At 40.9% G+C, this 19,440-nt stretch overlaps 1 protein-coding gene across 1 annotated transcript in view; it reads left to right on the forward strand.

Annotated features, from left to right (window-relative positions):
- IMPG2 (interphotoreceptor matrix proteoglycan 2) overlaps positions 1-19,440 on the forward strand; it is a gene marked incomplete at both ends in the record, with an annotated part of 102,900 nt that overhangs the window by 48,954 nt on the left and 34,506 nt on the right. The window contains 4 exons of the mRNA XM_080655477.1: positions 3,713-3,874; positions 8,788-8,846; positions 10,826-10,846; positions 15,809-16,053. Coding sequence (XP_080511603.1) covers positions 3,713-3,874; positions 8,788-8,846; positions 10,826-10,846; positions 15,809-16,053 — 487 coding nt within the window. The remainder of the gene's footprint in view (positions 1-3,712; positions 3,875-8,787; positions 8,847-10,825; positions 10,847-15,808; positions 16,054-19,440) is intronic.

Genomic DNA, 19,440 nt, shown 5'->3' on the forward strand with positions numbered 1-19,440 from the left:
ATAGGGGACAAGGCCAGCCCACCAACCCCCTCAGCCCCTCCCCCCACCCAGCCCCATCCCAGATCGGCCCCCTCACCCTATCAGGGGCAGGGCCGGCTGGCCAACCACCCATGGTCCCTCCCCCAGACTGCTGGCCCCTGATCGGCACCCCCCCACCCCATTTGGGGGTGTGGCCGGCCCCACCCACAATCGGACCCCCAACCCCAATCGGGTCCAGGGCCCGCCAGCCAATCGCTCACGGCCCCTTCCCCGAGCCGGCCCAGCCCTGATCAAGCCCTGATTGGGGTGGGCCAGCCAGCCAACCTCCCGCCATCTCCTCTTCCTGACAGGCCCAGCCCCGATCCACCCTGATTGGGGCCGGGCTGGCCGGATCCCACCATGCACGAATTAGTGCACTGAGCCTCTAGTGTGTGTGTGTGTGTGTGTGTGTGTGTGTGTGTGTGTATACATATATATATATAAAATATAAATATAAAAGTGTAATATGCTAATTAGACCAGATAGCTGAACAACCTTCCGGATGGAGCCGGGGCTGCGAGGGCTGAACCCCTTGCATGAATTTCATGCATCAGGCCTCTAGTATATATATGTGTGTGTGTGTGTGTGTGTGTGTGTGTGTGTGTGTGTGTATATATATATATATATATATATATATATATCACAAGAGATAACAGCTGAGAATTTCTCAGAATGTATGATAGATATAAAGCCTCAAAATAAGGAAATACAACAAATCCAAAGAAAAATAAATAAACATAAATATACATCTATATCCATTTTTTGTAAAACAGCAAAATCCCTACTACTGTATATCTCATATACTATATGTATGTAAAATACTATACAGTATTTGGGATTCTTCAGTTTCACAAAAATGGTTATAAAAGAAATTCTCAGCTATTATCCCTTATGATTAGATATGTCTGACCTCCTCATTTTATTTCTCATGTTTATTTCTCTAATAATTTTAATTTCTTTGTCTTTCTGTTTTGCTTTTAAGTATGTCTTTCAGTTCATTAATTCTCCCTTCAACTTAGACTAATTTATTTCAAACTGTCTATAGAGCTTTTAGAATCCTTACTTTATGTGAGAGTCTTTGGTCTGATTTTGAACATGTACAGACCTTCTACTTTGTGATAAAAGGTAAAACTAAAGACGAGGACTCAAAGGATCAGCAGATACACCATGTATACAAACAACAATCAGTCACCTCCCTGGATTCTTCTTCTTTTTTAAAAAAATATATTTTATTGATTTTTTACAGAGAGGAAGGGAGAGGGATAGAGAGCTAGAAACATCGATGAGAGAGAAACATTGATCAGCTGCCTCCTGCACACCCCTGACTGGGGATGTGCTCGCAACCAAGGTACATGCCCTTGACTGGAATCAAACCCGGGACCCTTCAGTCTGCAGGCCGATGCTCTATCCACTGAGCCAAACTGGTCAGGGCTCCCTGGATTCTTCTAATCTTTCTTGACCCATTGGGGATTTCTTTCTTGCAAATGACAAATGCTTTCAAAACATTAAAAATATTTATTCAGCATTTTAGGCATTCTGTAGCAGTAGGGTCACTAAGCATATTTCTTTTATAAAATAATACTGGAAATGGAAGTTTCTGCCCAAATCTAGTGAGGTAAAATTTAACATGGAAAAATTGAAAGTCTTATACAAAATTCTATTTAAGGCTAAGAGTTTGTGTTGGTGTTACTCTTAATATGAATCAGCAGTATGATGCAGTTACGGGGCGGGGGGAGAATCACTTAGTAAAAGCTAGTGTGATTTTGGGTTGCATAATACAGATACTATCACAAGGGAGGTGGTCATCCCACCATATTTTAGTCTATCGGACCTCATTGGTGTGAGCCACACTCTGAGGAAGACATCACAAGCCCGAGAAGTGTCTGCAGGAGAGGCACCAGGGAGCAGTCAGGAAAGGCATGATGGCTGCCTGTACTTATGTGAAGGGCTCTCTGGTGACCACAGTGTTTATAGGTGTCCCAGGTTACAGAGCTGGGATCAATGATTAACACTTACAGGGAAATAAATTTGGGTTTAATATTGAAAACTTTACAACCTTGAGAGCTTCCTTTGGAAATGCAATGGTCTGCCTTTGAGGGTCATGACTCGTTCTCATCAGAGCCATTTAAATTGAGGATGAGCAGCTGTTGTCAGGGATAGTGTGGAGAGAATTCAAGCATCAGAAGCCATGGTGGGATCTTCTAAAGTTTTGAAAGTCGCTGATTTTGTGATCCATCAGAGATGAAAATGACACAGTGATAAAGTCCTTGTGTTTTCTTCCTGACTCTACCATTGACTCTGAGCCCACGGGCTAGCCATTCTTCCATTCCAATACCTGGTTTTCTTGTGTATCAAATGGAGGGACTTGGATTAGATGAGCTCAAGCAATTATTACCGTATGTTCTAGTAGTGATTTCTAGTTCTCTCATTCCTTCTGCATTTATTAATTGGAATTCTTTTGTAAGAAACTATTATCATTTCTCTCAGATTTATTTATTAAATCACATTAGCATGGACTCATTAATTTTTTTTAAAAAATGTTTTTATTTCAGAGATGAAGAGAGAGGGAGAGAGGTAGAAACATCAATGATAAGAGAGAATCACTGATTGGCCACCTCTTGCATGCCCCCCACTGGGGATTGAGCCTGCAACCTGGGCATTTGCACTTGACTAGAATCGAACCCAGGACCCTTTAGTTCGGGGGTCGAACACTATCCACTGAGCCAAAGAGGCTAGGGCTGGACTCATGAATGTTTATTTTATTATTTGGATTATAATTCAGTATTCATTTTTGTCACTCTAATTATCTCAGCCTTGGCCACTGGAAAACCTGAATTCTAATGATATATAGTATAAAAGTTTGGTGATATGGTTTCAGATTCCACATAGCAATTAACAATTAAGAAATTACCACCTCTTCCCTGCTGGTGTGGCTCTGTGGTTGAGTGTCAACCTATGAACCAGGAGGTTATGGTTTGATTCCTGGTAAGGGCACATGCCCGGGTTACGGGCTCGATCCCCAGAAGGGACGTGCAGGAGGCAGCCAATCAATAATTCTCTCTCATCATTGATGTTTCTATATCTCTCTTTTTCTCTCCCTTCCTCTCTCTAAAAAATAAAAACATATTAAAAAAAAAAAGAAACTACCACCTCTTGACCTTGGTATAGTATCTAGAAAGAAATCCACAATTACCCGAAAAGCTGTTAACATATTCCTTCCTTCTGCAATACTTATCTGTATGGCTAGATTTTCTTCACATACTTAAACTAAAACAAAATATTGGAACTGATTAATGCAGAAACAGATTTGAGAATCCAGTTGTCATCATTAAGCCAGACATTAAAGAATTTGTAAAAATATAAACAATGTTGAGAATCAAGCTTCTAAGCTATTTCTAGATAATTTTAGCACAATAAACTCTGTTTTAACTCACAAATGGTCAAATTTGGTGGTTATCTTTGAAAAATGTTCTATCTTTCCCTGAACTAATCATTGTGTATTCAAAGGAATGTACAAATGCACAGCAATTTTAATATTAACCTATGTCTGAAAGTCCACCCAATTAGTTCCAAATTCAAACACTATATAGAAGAGCATCATTAGAAATTGCATTTGGCATAGTATCTGGCATATAGTAGACAATCAATACATTTTTGTTGATTGACATTTATTGTTCTTTTCCTAAAAATTCAGATTAGCAATGAAATTGAGACTGTGACAGAAGAATCCACAAAACCAGCAGCTGAGCAGATTGCAGAATTCAGTATCCACCTTTCTGGGGAGCAATACAGGGAAGAACTACGGGATCCCTCTAGCTTTCACCACCAGAGCCTTGTAGAAGAGTTTATTGGAGAGGTGAGTGATTTTTGTTTGTTTTATTCATTTTTTAAATAAGCAAGTCAGTTTTCTGGGGTAAATTTCCCATATTCACAACAATGCTTAGAGGTAGCTTTGGATTCAAGCTCTCTATCTGCTTTGTTCGGGGGTAATGGCTTAGCAATTTCTTCAGAAAGCTCTGTGAAAAGTTCACTGAAAGATAGATGGGTTATTTCATTGAAACAAAGTCTTCACACATTTGCCATCTAACAAATAAATGCTATTTCCAACATTTGGAAAGCCAAGGAAGAATGTGTCCTGTGAAAAATGAGCATCTTTGAGAAACTACATAAAATGTATTATTTTTCTTTGCGAAACATTATATTTAATTTCTTTAATTTTCATACTCAGTTCTACTTTTTTAAATTGAAAAATTTTGAACAGTTCACACTGTTCAAACATGGTAAAACATGGTGTCAAGTTCAAAGGACAAAACGGCATTCAGTGACAAGTAGATATCCCTCCTATATCTGTTCCTTGGGAGTAGGTATCTTATCTAATAAAAGAGTAATATGCAAATTAACCATCACTCTGCTATACCCACAAGCCACAGCCAATCAGGAGCAAGTATGCAAATTAACTCAACCAAGATGGCTGCGACCACGGAGTGAGCAGGAGGCTTGGGTTTCCCTGGCAATGGAGGAAGCCAAGCTTTCCGCACACCCTGGCAGGCCCAGGCTTCCACTCAAGGCTACAAAGTTTCAATTAGAGAAGATAAATAAATCCCAACAAAAATGGTGGCAGCCATGGTGCTGGAGAGAGCAGGAGGCTTGAGTTGCCCCTGGCGATGGAGGAAGCCAAGCTTTCTGCACACCCTGGCAGGCCCAGGCCTCCACTCAAGGCTACAAAGTTTCAATTGTAGAAGATAAATAAATCCCAGATACCAGGGCCTCTGCTTGGGTTGCCGGGGGGCATGGCCGGCCTGCAAACCACCACAGGCCCCTCGCCCAGGCCACCCCACGTCCCCAAGGGAACCCCCACCCTGATCCGGGACACCCTTCAGGGAAAACCAGCTGGACCCCACCCATGCACCAGGCCTCTATCCTATCTAATAAAAGAGTAATATGTAAGTTGACTGTCACTCCAACACACAAGATGGCTGTCCCCATCTGGTCAAAGATCCTGCCCCCATGTGGACACAAGATGGCCACCACAAGATGGCCAGAAGGGGAGGGCAGTTGGGGGGGACCCAGGCCTGCAGGAGAGAACAGTTGGGGGGACGAGGCCTAAAGGGGAGGGCAGTTAGGGGCAAACAGGCTGGCAGGGGAGCAGTTAGGCATCAATCAGGCTGGCAGGGAGTGGTTAGGGGGTGATCAGGCTGGCAGGCAGAAGCAGTTAGGGGCAATCAGGAAGGCAGGCAGGCGAGCAGTTGGGAACCAGCAGTCTTAGATTGTGAGAGGGATGTCCGACTGCCCACCGGGATCGGGCCTAAACGGGCAGTCGGACATCCCTTGATGGGTCCCAGATTGGAGAGGGTGCAGGCTGGGCTGAGGGACACACCCCCCGTGCATGAATTTCGTGCACTGGGCCTCTAGTTTTTAATAAAGGGTTTCTTTAAAAACCCAGGCAACAGGTCATCTCACAATTTTCCTTTCTGGAAGAATTCTATATAGAACTTGAACTCAAGATTCTCTCAGTCAAAAATGACCCATCTTGTCCCCTGCATGCCTTTGCTCTTGTGTAGTAAGGCACCGAGTGCCCATCCTCCCTCTCTCTCCAATTACCGGGTACACCATTCCTTCCTGTTTATTTCTTTTCCATTCCCTCTTGATGGGGTTCTTCTTGGACACATTTTTTAATTCCATTACCTCGGACTAATTTCCTTCCCTAGACACAGTGTCTAGATGAGAAATAAAAATATGCACTCTCAGCCAAACAGCATCATTGCAGCCATCAGACATGGGGAGTGTAGGCCAGACAGTTAATTTTCCTAGCTGTGTGGCCAAGTTGGGAGGCTGTACGGTATGTGGAAGAAATGTCAGCCAGGCCAGTGGCCACCTTGTGTCAGATCGTGTCTTGGATCAGCTGTCTGGTTCTCTCTGCCCTTGGGTTAAAGAACCTTTAATAAGCCCCAGTGTTTGGGTAAACAAATATTCTGAATGGCTGCATATTTAGGACAGCCTAATAAACACTCTGAAAACCATCTCCCACAGGGACTTTATGAGGTAGGGAGCTGTTGGCTTGAGGTGGTTTGAAGGTAATGAAGGGTCTGGGCCTGCCGTGAGACAGTTCCTTCTCTGGCCTGTCTCTACATTCCTGTCCCTTTACTTGGAACAAAACATCTACTGATGGGCCATCTTAGTGTGGGGCGGTGGGGTCTGGGGTGAGGCTCTAAAAGGTCTTGTCACTACGTTTATTACAAACTGAAGGGGCCCTCCAACTCTCTCCTGCAGGCACAGCCACAGGGATTGTTCCTTCGCTATTATTTCGTAGGCAATATTGGAAGACACACGGGAAAAACAAAACCTGCTCAGGGGATTGAGGGAAGAAATATATTATTTTTTCATGAGAAGAGTAAGAGTAAGATAAGCTTGGGACAATGCCAAATATGACATTAGAGGGAAAGGTCAGGCGTGAAGACAGCTACAGTATCAACCCAGGTCCTTGCACACTGCTCTGAGTTCTGTAGGCTGCAGGATGTCTGATTGCTCACAGACGCCATGTGGGTAACAGCATCCATCTATAGGTGAGGCCCAGGAGGACTAATAACTGGTTCCTGGTCATTTCAGCCCCTGGAGTAGAAGGGGAAATCAGGTCTCCTCCTTCTTTTCAAAGTGTTCCTCCCTTTATGGCATACAGAGTCCCCTTATTTCAATTCAGGTAAGAACTTGTGGTGAGCTGCCCAGTTTCCCCAGTCCTGGTCCTTGTTCTAAACCATATTTATTATGAGTCAGGGGAAAGAGGAAGAGGCATGCAATTCAATGGGAAGAATATAGGCTTTGGTGTTGGAGAGATTTGGGGCTGAATAAGTTCTGATTCAGTCACTCTCCAAATGCATGACCCTGGGTAAGTTAGTTGACATCTCAGCATCTCAGTGTTCTCATCTATACAATTGGGAAATTATGTATCTCTTGGGATTGTTGCAAACATTAGAAGTAATATTGCAAAATCAGGTATATCGCAGTCACTCAATACATTGTATCTATTATTAATCTGATGTTAGTCAAGTAAAATGACTTCTTACACCTGAATACCTGTATAGTAACTAACTGGGTATGATGAATTAAAATATCTGTATGTGTTTATACTCAAGAGATGGCAAAGCCCCCCGCCCAAAGGTGGGTTTAGTAATAATAAAAATATGCAATTAAATAGCATTTTGCAGTTAATAGAGTACTTTCAGCTATGTTCCTTTAAATCTTACAGAAACTGATGTGGTTGGTGAGCAGGGCAGTATTAATTCTATAAAAGAGACATGCATGGCCACTTTGCCAGCTAGAGCAGCTGGGACTTATCCCTCAGTCTAAGACTCCTCATCCTGGGATCCCATCCGCACCCATCCTCTGAGAATTATAGTACTACTTTCTTTCTTCTCAGAGAATTAAACAAGACAAATTATTATTATCATGTATTTGGATTCTGTATCCTTAAGGCATGAGGATCTTCAGTGAACCAAGATTTGTTTGTTTGTTTATTTCAATTACAGTTGGCATTCAATATTATATTAATTTCAGCTGTACAGCCTTATGGTTAGACATTTATATAACTTACAAAGTGATTATTTGATGAGTCTAGTAACCATATATAGCTATTGCAGTATTATTGACTATATTCCCTATGCTGTATACCCTGTGATTATTCTGTAACTACCAAGTTGAACTTGAACTCAAGTTCTAAATCCCTTCACCTTTTCACCTAGCTACCCAACCCCCCTCCCATCTGGCAACCATCTATTTGTTCTCTGTACCTATGAGTTTGTTTATGTTTTGTTTTGAACCAAAACTTTAAAAAAATTTCACTCTCCTGATTATCTGAGGACTTGGTTTTAAAATCAGATGCCTAGAGATCCACTAACAGTTCCCAAGTTCACTGACAACTTCCTTCCCTTCTTCTGGCGTGAGCCCCAAGGTGACTTACCTAGTCAGATTTCATCTTCTGAAATGTGGTGGGTTAAACGTTAAATTTTGTTAAACAGTTGGTATTTGTGTATAACTTGATTATTTTTAGCTATTTAGTCCAGTCTAGAATTCTCTTTTTCCTGCTCCAGTCACTAAGCAGATGCTGATTTACATGGTGGGTTACTACAGATGCAGTGATAAAACTGGTTCCCACAAATGCGATGCTCATAAATTGATCTTTGGTCCAGTTAACTTACTGGTCACTGCTTCATCAGCTCTGCGACAACCTCTGAACAAGGCCTCCCTTCTGGAGGGTAAGCCCAGACCTATAGATTTCTTCCTCATGCTGAGTGTCCACAGTTCCCTTGGGCTGTAGAAACAAGAAGCAGATGCCACCAGACACTCGTAGGAAATGAACGCCTGACTGTCACTCTGTGTGCTGTAGCCAGACTCCCAGTCCAAGCACGGCATTTAGAAATGCTGTTACAGCTTCTTGGGCAACTAATGTTCTTTTTCACGTTTCATCACAAAGGGGAAAGAACAGTGCTTGCCAATAAGAAGTATGCTCTTTACAATTTGAACAAAAATTAATATTAAAGCACGTCAGAACCTTAAAAGACAAAATGAAAAAGAAAAACCTATCAGTGTTGTGGTAAATATTATTTTCTAACATTGTAACTATTATTTTCTTAGTAACTTTCTGATCTATGTGTATCTGTGTATGCATTTAAGCTTCTAATAGTAGAGGGTGGACATTATATTCTGCTCCTAAAAGCATTATTTTCTGCATCCTTTTTCACATTTCTACCTATTTATAAATTTTATTTTTAACAGATTGAAAATGCATTTACTGGGTTACCGGGCTATAAGGATATCCGTGTACTTGACTTCAGGTAAATAGACTTACTCTAAAAATACACTTTTTATTTTAAGTGGAATATCCTTTTGTGTATATTATATACACAACAATAATTTAAAATGATTCAAATGCTGTAATCCAGTGCTATTTCTAGCAAATTTATATTCCTATTGTTAGTAGTTCAGGTGAGGAAACTGAGTTACAAAAAGGCAAAATAATACTAGATTTGTAGTGGGGCAGGGTAAGTCATGCCCCTGCTTGCTGCTGACACGTTGCACTGCTTTTATTTGGCACCGAGGAGAGGCTGAAGTCATATTAGATGTGACCCCCAGGTCCGACTAAAGCTTGTCCATGTTTCACTGAGGTGAGTGGTGTCCTGGTGTAAGGCCACTCTGCACTCACCTGCTTTTCAAACATAATAGTTGTGAGTACATCAGAGACCTCTTTGGAGGCATTTCTTCCCTGCGCAGACCCACTGCATGATACTTGTGACATTTACTGAGTGAGTGCTTTGTATTAGGCACTTAATCTCCTGAGCCCACTTAATGTCCACCCCCCTCAGAATTAATATTATTATCGATACTCATTTCACAGAGCAGCAAACAGGTTTAAAGGGATGCAGTCTTAGCCCAGAGTCGGAGAACCTGTGAATTAGCTTGTAAATCTGAAGCAAAGCGTCTGTCTGAACCTCCATTCCAGATTCAGCACTTGGAAGGTGGGAGCATCTGGGGATTGCTGTGCCCAGCAGTGGGTGCAGTGGACTCCGAGCGGGGCACTGAGTCACCTACAGCATCATTAACAGGGCCAACATCTTAACTGTGACATATTCTTGTCACAGCTTCTGGGTTTACCACAAATTACAGCAATCACTCACATAGCATTTACAGTGCACCAGGCACTATGTCTATATTAATTCATTTAACCCCAACAGCCATGCTGTGAGCTAGTTATTATCCCCGTTGTTTCTGATATGTAAAACAGAGCCCAGGGAATTGGAATAGTTTACCTAAGGACACTCAGCTGGTTATTGGTGCAGGGCAGAGGGCAAGCATGATAAATCGACCCTCCACCTACCCTCACACCACAACCAGTCTCTCCGCTTCAACCTTAGCCCCGCTTTTTCACAGAATACCAGCTCCAGCTGTGACTAAAGCTCCCCTGAGAACTGAGAATGTGAGGATTTTGGGGACCCCCTCACTTGGCAGCACAGAGAAGGCAACAGCCTTCGGAGTCAACTTTCCTTGGTTCCAACCCTGCCTTTGGCACTTCTGGCTGGATGGTTTTGGGTAAATTACCAAGTCTTAACTTCTCATTTATATAAAAAAAGACAATTTACTTATTAATCCTGCTTTATTAAATAACACTTTTGAAATACTTTAAATGATTTAGCGTTTTTGTCCCTCAGCTTCTTGACCTGTAAAATGGGGATAGTAATGATCCTTAATAAATCTTAATGAGGATTAATTGGATTAACCTTTGCAAAATGCTTAGCATAGTTCCTGGCACATGGGAAATTCTTAGTAGAACTTAATAGTGTCTGTTATATAAAATCAATAAATATGAAAGGCAATATCCTATAAGTCAGTCAGTCCTGACCTTTCCCAACCTCTTAGCACCTTACTGTATATTGCCTGATTTGGTTTTCATTAATTTCAATACTACATAGCACATCGCATCTCCCCAAAAATGTTCCTAGTTTTGTTAATGCCAAATGTTGGAGTCCCCTGCTGACCTACCAACAAAGTTTATTTATAAAGAGATAACCTTATATGAATTCTTTTAAAAGTATTTTAATAAAGTTTAAAGATAGTAAAGACTTTTAATATAGAACACTTTCTCCACCTTTGCACACTTCCTTCAACCCACAGGAATTTGTCAGCTTCTGATACTATGCAAGCATTTTCATTTAAAGAAACATTTCAGAGGAAATATATTAAGAACTTGTACTTTGATGAATGATATGACAAATACAATTTCAAAATTCTGCTTAACACTTTTTTTTTTCTTTTCCAGGTCCCCCGAGGAAAATGGCAGGTAGGGTACTTTTTAGTACTTTCTGTACTTTCAAATGAATGAGGAGTTAGTTTAGAAAATGTAGTAGACCTAGGTTTAAGGGAGCGCAGCTCAATTCTTTTATGACTTCCATATCAGTGTCCATCTCTGTACAGATCAGGGGTTGACAAAAATTTTCTGTTAAGGCTTAGATAGTAAATATTTTAAACTTTTTAGGCCATATGGTCTCCATTGGCAGCTACTCATCTCTGATACTATCAGATGAAAGTAGATATAGGCGATATGTTGAAAACAAATAAGTGTGGCTGTGTTTTAATATATCTTAATTCATGGACACTGAAATATAAATTTCATATAATTTTCACATGTCACAAAATATTGGTCTTGATTTTCTTCAACCATTAAAAAACATAAAATCCGTTAATTCAGTGACAGTAGGCTGGATTTAGCTTGCAGGCAGTAGTTTACAGACCTCTGTTTTAGACTGAATATTGACAAGTACTTTTAAATAGAGGGAACGCCCTGGCTGGGTTGCTCAGTGGTTAGAGTTTTGGCCCTCAGATTGAAGGGTCTTGGGTTTGATTCCTGGTTGCAGGTTTCCCTGCCCTGGGAGGGGTGCAGTGGGAGGCAACCAATTGATATCTCTCTCTCTCTCTCCCTCTCCTCCCTCGAAATCAATAGAGAAAATATCCTCAGGTGAGGATTAAAAAACAAAAAGAGGGTGGGGCAAAAGTAGGTTTATAGTTGTATGTGAAACAGAGTTTATTCTTGTATTATTATTCGTTAATTATGGTATTATTTTCATATGAACAACTGTAAACCTACTCCTGCCCCACTCAGTATGGAGATACTTAATTTAAAATAGGAATAAAAACTTGCATTAATGTAAATGCTTTCAAGTATCCTATGCACTCAATAATATAATTGAGTGTCACTTTAAGGGGTAAATGAAGGGAAGAAAGCAGATCTCGGTAAGAGTTCATTTGCAAAAACAGCTGCTCTCTAGAATTTCTTAGAAGATGCATGTGTAATAATAGAAAAGCATAGTCAATATCCCTTGTGAAAGCTGCTTGTCATTTTTTGCCTTTAGGTTCCAAATTTATTGAACATTCACTTTCTCTTGGAAGATTGACAAGTATAGTCTAGAATTCATGAAGTATATTCATGGGCTAAATGTGGGCATGTTTAGAGAAACAGTAATACTCCTTCATAGTAATTAATACCTTATATTTGGAGGGGGCATTTTAACTTCCTTGTTTTCATTTATATCACTTTAACAAGTATTAATAAGTGCCTACAAATTGGGTAAACCCTGTGTCTACAAAAATTGGTGGCTGTTGGTCTCCACCCTCTAGGAACACAGTCTAATGAAAAGCACTTCCAGAGATATGTCAAAGTACTGGTTCTTTCATTTTCTTTTTCATCTAACTATCTTGTATCCCTGTGAAATAGTGAAAATGAGAATTAATATTCATTCTATTTTGGTGCTGAGGAAATTTTGCCTCAGGGAGGCAAGTTGATTTGCCGTATGGTACGTGACTATATGTCTGATATTTTGACTAAGGTAATCAGAATGTGGGTTCTGTACTGAGTACCTAGTATGTGTAAACTGCTCTGTGTGTGTTTGTTATAGGCACATTTGTTGATTGTCTATGCTCAACTGAAAAGCCTGATTATGGGTGATTAGAATGTAAAACAACCCAAACTCTGATGTTACCCTATGATCAAAAGAATTATTGCTGAGTGCTAAGTTCTCTCTAGGGATAAAGACAACAATTCAATATGAAGCCATTAGATTTTATGACAAAATTGTTAAGTGCAGTTTCCAAAATTGTCAAGTGTTAGGTAGTTAATGACATTTATTTGTAACTGTTCAGTATACTTTTATTATGAGCTGTGTATGAGTAAAAGTGTGGTGCAGAAATAGTCTATTTATATGACATATAATCTCTCTTTATAACATGTGTAAATGTTACATGTTATAAACATAACATAACAAAATATTATAAACATTTATATGCACATGAAATTTCTATTTGCTTTGTACCCCTTTCAAGTTGCACACATTATTTGAAGTTGGTAGGACTCATTTGAAGTGAATCAACAACATATTTGCCTGGTGTACACACTTCAAACATTCAGCTCCAGACTTCGTAAGGGTGCGTCTTCTTCCTAATAGAGGTTTTATAAAAGAAAGGATATCTGAGTTTCTCTGAAAAATCTTTATTTTGGTTACCTTAATGAGATGTGATTGCATTATTTTTTCTATTTAAAATCTGCACATGTCAAAGAGCCAACAAGGGCATTTGAGGTGAGAGAATGAGAAAGGGAAAATTTCACCTCCACATGATTCAAATCTCTAGAAATAGCTGTCAGACAGAGAAACGTTCCTCTTGGAAGCAGCTGTTTCCGTCCAGCTTGGAAGATGAAGGATGATGGTGGTTGGTTCCTTGGAGTTGTTAGCGCCAGAGAGCCAGCAGAGCTTTCTTCCGTCAGACACTGTCCTTGGCTCCCTTTCAGTCCCTCCCTCATCATGAGAAAGCCCTGTGCTCCCTTTGCCGTGCCCCAACTCAGTCTGTTCTGGGTCATAGGACAGTTCTCGGCTCTGAAAATAGATGGTTTCCTGATAGCTCAAGGCTTTCTTTGAGTTCTCTTTCCAGGACAAAAGCATGGAAATAAATTGTAGCATCTCTCTGAGGATTTTATCTTCTTTAATGAATTTATCCTCACTAGACATGGTAGATTATAATAGAAATGTTCTTTTTAGATGTTCAAGGGAAACAATTGGGAAACAAGTTTTATTTTGCCAATAAACAGGCTAATAATCTAACCCAGACTGCCTGATTTGCATAGATTTCTTGATGCAGGAATATTTCTCTTGATCTTCTCCATATGATATTTATAAGTCATTCAAGGCACATCATAGGCTCCTAGTAAAGGCTTGCCTCTCCTTCTCTGATTTTCTTATAGCCCTGAAACCAACTCAAGTGCTGACTGGTTCAGCCTTTTCTATCTTCTCCATTTTGCCCTCATCACTGTTTCCTGTCTTAGAGCCATGTTAACATGTTGTGCAAAGACCCCAAAGAGAAGCTCACCTTTCTGGAGATATGGGCATGGTCCATTCCACCGAGCGTGGGAGAGCGTGCACATTCTCACAGTGCTCCGCTCTGGCTGTGAGCAATGCCCCCAGATGATTACTTACAAGGCACACTTGTATGAAGATAATACGTATGCTCTTTAGGGTAAACAATTACTCCTATTTAGAGACTAAAAATCCTTTGGATTAAGTCAGGAGTGCCACATACTGTCATTTATTTGCTTACTAGTATATTAGTGCATACAATTGACCACTTGTTTTTTCATTACTTTCAAATATATTTATTGAATTACTATGAGCCAGGCATTGATGCTTGGGGCATATATGGTGTAGTGAGTTCTGACCAGTAGGTGTCCCTCTTACTGTTTTATTCCACCTTGGAGCCATCCTTTGGTTATTTTAATATATTTTACTGAATTTATTTCTTTACAAAAAAGATCAGGAATTACCCTTGAATCAACATATTCTGACATGGGGAGAATTAAGTGGTTGAGGGATGCTCGATGACAAGCAGATGTCTCACCACTTAGAGCATCAGATGTCGAAGTGCTCATTTACCATATTAAAGTGCCCCAACCACCCCATTGGAAGTGGCAGCTTATTGGGAGGAAGCCTCACTGAAGTTACTCAGAGTGAGACAGGAAGTTCAAAGAGGCCTGGCTGCTTGAATGGCAGGGAAGGATGTCACCTTCATGGCGTTCCCTGTAGGCCCAGGATGTGATCTGCAGCAAGCAGGGCTCCAAAGGAGAGGTCTCTTAAGACCAATTCATGCTTCCCAAACCACAAAACACACTGCATTTTCTAGGATGCCAGCTGATGTATTGAAAGTGAGAAACATATCTGCCAGTTGACCAATTATTGCATTGGCTGGCTCATGAATTCTTTTCCTATAGGAACATATGTAGGAGTTATAATCAAAAGTTTCCTTTGCAAACTTGAAATCAGAAAGAGGAAGCTGGTGATTTTAGTGGCCAGTATCATCAAGCCATGCAGCCTATTGTAGCTATCTGTAGCCTAGGGATCTGTCTTCTGAGGAAGCCACAATACACAGGTGAGAAGAATTCCACTCAATAGTAACACAATTCCCCTTTTCCTAGACTTCACGAGACCATTGTCATTATGTTGATACTTTTTCTTTAGATATGTGAATACCTCAATTAGGATGCAGTTCTCTCTTTACATTCAGACTAGAGGCCTGGTGCAGGAGATTCCGGCACTGGGGGTGGTCCCTTAGCTTGGCCTGTGCCCTCTCACAGTCCAGGGCTCTTGCAGTCCGGGACCCCTTGCTCCTTACCATCTGCCTGCAGCGGAGGTGGGAGAGGCTCCCACCACTGCCACCACCACTGTGCTCGCCAGCTGTGAGCCTGGCTTCTGGCTGAGCAGTGCTCCCCCTGTGGGAGTGCAGTGACCACCAGGGGGAAGCTCCTGCATTGAGCATCTGCCCCCTGGTGGTCAGTGTGCATCATAGTGACTGGTCGTTCTGCCGTTCGGTCTATTTGCATATTAGCCTTTTATTATTTAGGATGAGTATAGATTTCTGTTCATTTAGTAGGCACTGGATATCCCTCTTTCCCAGGTACCAAGCTGAACATTGGGGATAGAAACTCAAGAAGAGACTGAAAGGCAGTCACTGTAAACAAAATCTTTACACAAAACAACAAAGGCTATAATCAAGGAACATATAAGAACATATAAGTAAGTTAAGAGGAAGGACTTAATTTATTTTTATGCTCTGATTTGGGAATCATTTTGCTCCTACAGAATGGTGATGGAAACCATGCTTTTTGAGACTCTCCCTCTAGTCTAATGCTTGTTCTCCTGGGTTCATCGTCCTTCCTTTGTGCTTCCTTAGCAGGGCCTCATCTGTTCTCTCTTCTCATTCACAGTGGCATAGATGTTCACTATGCAGTTACTTTCAATGGAGAGGCCATCAGCAATACCACCTGGGACCTAATCAGCCTTCACTCCAACAAGGTGGAAAACCATGGTCTTGTGGAATTGGATGATAAGCCCACTGCTGTTTATACAATCAGTAACTTCAGAGATTATATTGCTGAGACACTGCATCACAATTTTTTGCTGGGCAACTCCTCTTTGAATCCAGATCCTGGCTCCCTTCAGCTCATCAATGGTGAGTTTGTTATCAATCATGAAGTCCTCTATAGTTTTAGTTCCTTTTCTGGGATGCTCTGGTGAAATGAATTTCCCTAAATATACATGGTTCTGAGCATTCTCTAGACTGAATGAGACAGGAATCATCCTGAGCTGATTGGAACATTAGCCATGCACTACTTGGGATAGATTAATCAAGGGCTCTCTGGAGTATTTGCAGATGGAAGGCCACTCTTTGTAGAGAACAGCATGATTTTTAGAAATAGTTTAGAGATATGGAAGCAAACTGTAAGAAAAAGTCAAGAGGTACCTGGAAGTATGAATTGAAATAGGCTGTAGTGCTGCCCTGGCAACCCAAGACATCGACTTTCCAGAGGCAGGTCAGCTGTAAAGGCTTAAAAGCCAGAGAGCAGAAGAGAAGGAGCAGCTCAGGGAAGCTGCTGGAAGACCTTGGGAAAGAAGAACTGAGACTGGGTGCTGGGCAGGATCCCAGAGAATCCAACACTAAGTTTGAGTTCAGGTGGTTGTATAGGTCCGGTTATGACCCCAAATCAACATGTGGATTTGGGGTCAGCCAGGAGGGGCTGACTACTCTGAATTTGTTTGTTTATTTATTTACTAGAGGCCCAATGCACGAAGATTTGTGCAAGAATGGGCCTTCCTTCCCCTGGCTGTCGGCACCGCCTTCATTCTGGCTGGAGCTGCCTTTCTGTTCCGGCCTGGAGCCGCCTTTCTGCCTTCCCACGCTGACCAGAGGCCCGGAGCGGCTGGGATGGTGCGGAATGCCTGAATATGCAAATTAAACCTCCATCTTTGTTAGGTTAATTTGCATACTAACTCCTGATTGGCTGGTGGGTGTTGCGAAGTTACGGTCAATTAGCATGTTACTCTTTTATTAGTGTAGATTTAATCCTCCCTAGAGGATTTTTTTCCCCCACTGATTTTTAGAGAGAGTGGAAGGAAGGGGGAGAGACAGAGAGAGAAACATCTATGTGAGAGAGACACATCAATTGGTTGCCTCCCACACATACCCTGCCTGGGCAAGGGATTGAGCCTGCAGCCAAGGTATGACTGGAATTGAACCTGTCACTCTTCAGTCTGTGGGCTGGTGCTCTAACCACTGGGAAACTGGCTAGGGTGGACTACTCTGAGTTTGAGTGACCTAGTCAGGAGTGACCTAGTCAACCTGGGACTAGAGCTTGCTGAGTCCAGAGCTTAACTCATCAGGGATGTGGTGACCTGTTAACTTACTTGCTACTTCATTTTACTTCTCCACAGTTTTTTCACTTGGTAGTTGAACTTTTAAAATGTCCAGAGTATATTTTACTGAGGCGACCCCATAGGGGAAGTACCGGCTGCTAAGGAGGAAAATCCATAAGTGAGAGGCAATACTAACGATGATGCATGTTTATAGCCTCTCCGACTGCTACATAATCTGAGGGGAAAAGAAGCCTCTATATTTTTAGGCAGCTACCATCTAGGCCTTGTGTGTGTGTGTGTGTGTGTGTGTGTGTGTGTGTGTGTGTGTGTACACATGCACGTGCACATGTATGTAGACAAACAAAAGTAGACACAAGGGAGAAAAAAAGAGAGAGAAAACATTTTTAAAAAATTTTACTCTGTATAATATAATTCCTTACTTCCTAAATAAGATATTTTTTTGCCCTGACTGGGTAGCTCAGTTGGTTAGAGCATTGTTCCCATATGCCAAGGTTGCAGATTTGATCCTGATTAGGGTGCATACAAGAAGCAAAGTCATGCAAAGGAAGGGTCTGAATCCAAGAATACTGTACCCAGCAAGGCTATCAATCAAAATTGAAGGTGAAATCAGGAGCTTCACAGACAAAAAAGGACTAAGGGAATTTATTACCACCAAATAAGCAATGCAAGAAATGCTCAAGGATCTGCTGTAAAAAAAAGAAATAGGAAGCAAAGAAGGAACACAGGGGTAAAGAATAAAAATGGCGACAAATAAGTACCTATCAATAATAACTTTATTTTTTTTATTTTTTACTTTTTTAAAGTATTCTATTTTCTCTTTATTTTACTTTGGGATTAGTGTTCTACATTCTATTTTCATCTTTCCTTTAGCATCGTTTTACTCTATCAATAATAACTTTAAATGTAAATGGATTAAATGCCCCAATCAAAAGACATAGGGTAACGGATTGGATAAGAAAACACGACCCATATATCTGCTGTCTACAAGAAACCCACCTCAGAAAAAAAGACACACACAGACTGAGGGTGAAGGGATGGAAAAAAGTTTTTCAGGCGAATGGAAATGAAAAAAAAGCTCGGGTAGCAATACTTATATCTGACAGATCTCAAAGTGAAGGACATAACAAGAGATAAGGAAGGCCACTTCGTAATACTAAAGGGAGCAATCCAACAAGAAGAAATAACTCTGGTAAACATATACGCACCCGATACAGGATCACTCAAATACATAAAAAAACTCCTGGAAGATATCAAAGGAGAGATTGACAGCAATACAATCATAGTAGGAGACTTTAATACCCCACTATCACCATTGGACAAATCCTCTAAACAAAAAATCAGCAAAGAAACATCAATCCTAAATGACTCACTAGACCAGATGGAATTAATTGACATCTTCAGAACATTTCACCCCAAAGCCACAGAATATACATTCTTCTCAAGTGCACACGGGTCATTTTCAAAGATAGACCATATGTTGGGACATAGGCAAAGTCTCTTCAAATTCGAGAAGATAGAAATCATATCAAGCATCCTTGCAGATCACAGTGGCATAAAAGTGGATATCAACTACAATAAAAACAATCCAAAAAAATCAAACACGTGGAGACTAAACAGCATGCTATTAAACAATGACTGGGTTCCCAGAAAGATCAAGGAAGAAACAAAAAACATCATGGCAACAAATGACAATGAAAACACAACAATCCAAAATCTATGGGACACAGTGAAAGCAGTCTTGAGAGGGAAGTTCATAGCTCTACAAGCATACTGCAAAAAACAAGAAACAATGGTAATAAATTACCTAACCCTACAACTCAAAGAGTTAGAAAGATAGCAACAAGAAAAGCCCAGTGTAAGCAGAAGGAAGGAAATAATAAAGATCAGAGCGGAGGTAAACGACATAGAGACCAAAAACACAATACAAAAGATCAACAAAACCAAGAGCTGGTTCTTTGAAAGGATAAACAAGATTGAAGAACCTCTAACCAGGCTCACCAACAAGCAAAGAGAGAGGACCCAAATAAACAAAATCAGAAATGAAAGAGGAGAAATAACAACAGACCCCACCGAAATACAAAGGATTATTTAAAAAATTCTATGAACAACTCTATTCCAACAAACTGGGCAACCTGGAGGAAATGGACATATTCCTAGAAAAATATAACCTTCCAAAACTCAATCA

Source organism: Plecotus auritus (assembly GCF_963455305.1).
Source record: "Plecotus auritus genome assembly, chromosome: 2".
In the NCBI taxonomy this organism is placed as follows: domain Eukaryota; kingdom Metazoa; phylum Chordata; class Mammalia; order Chiroptera; family Vespertilionidae; genus Plecotus; species Plecotus auritus.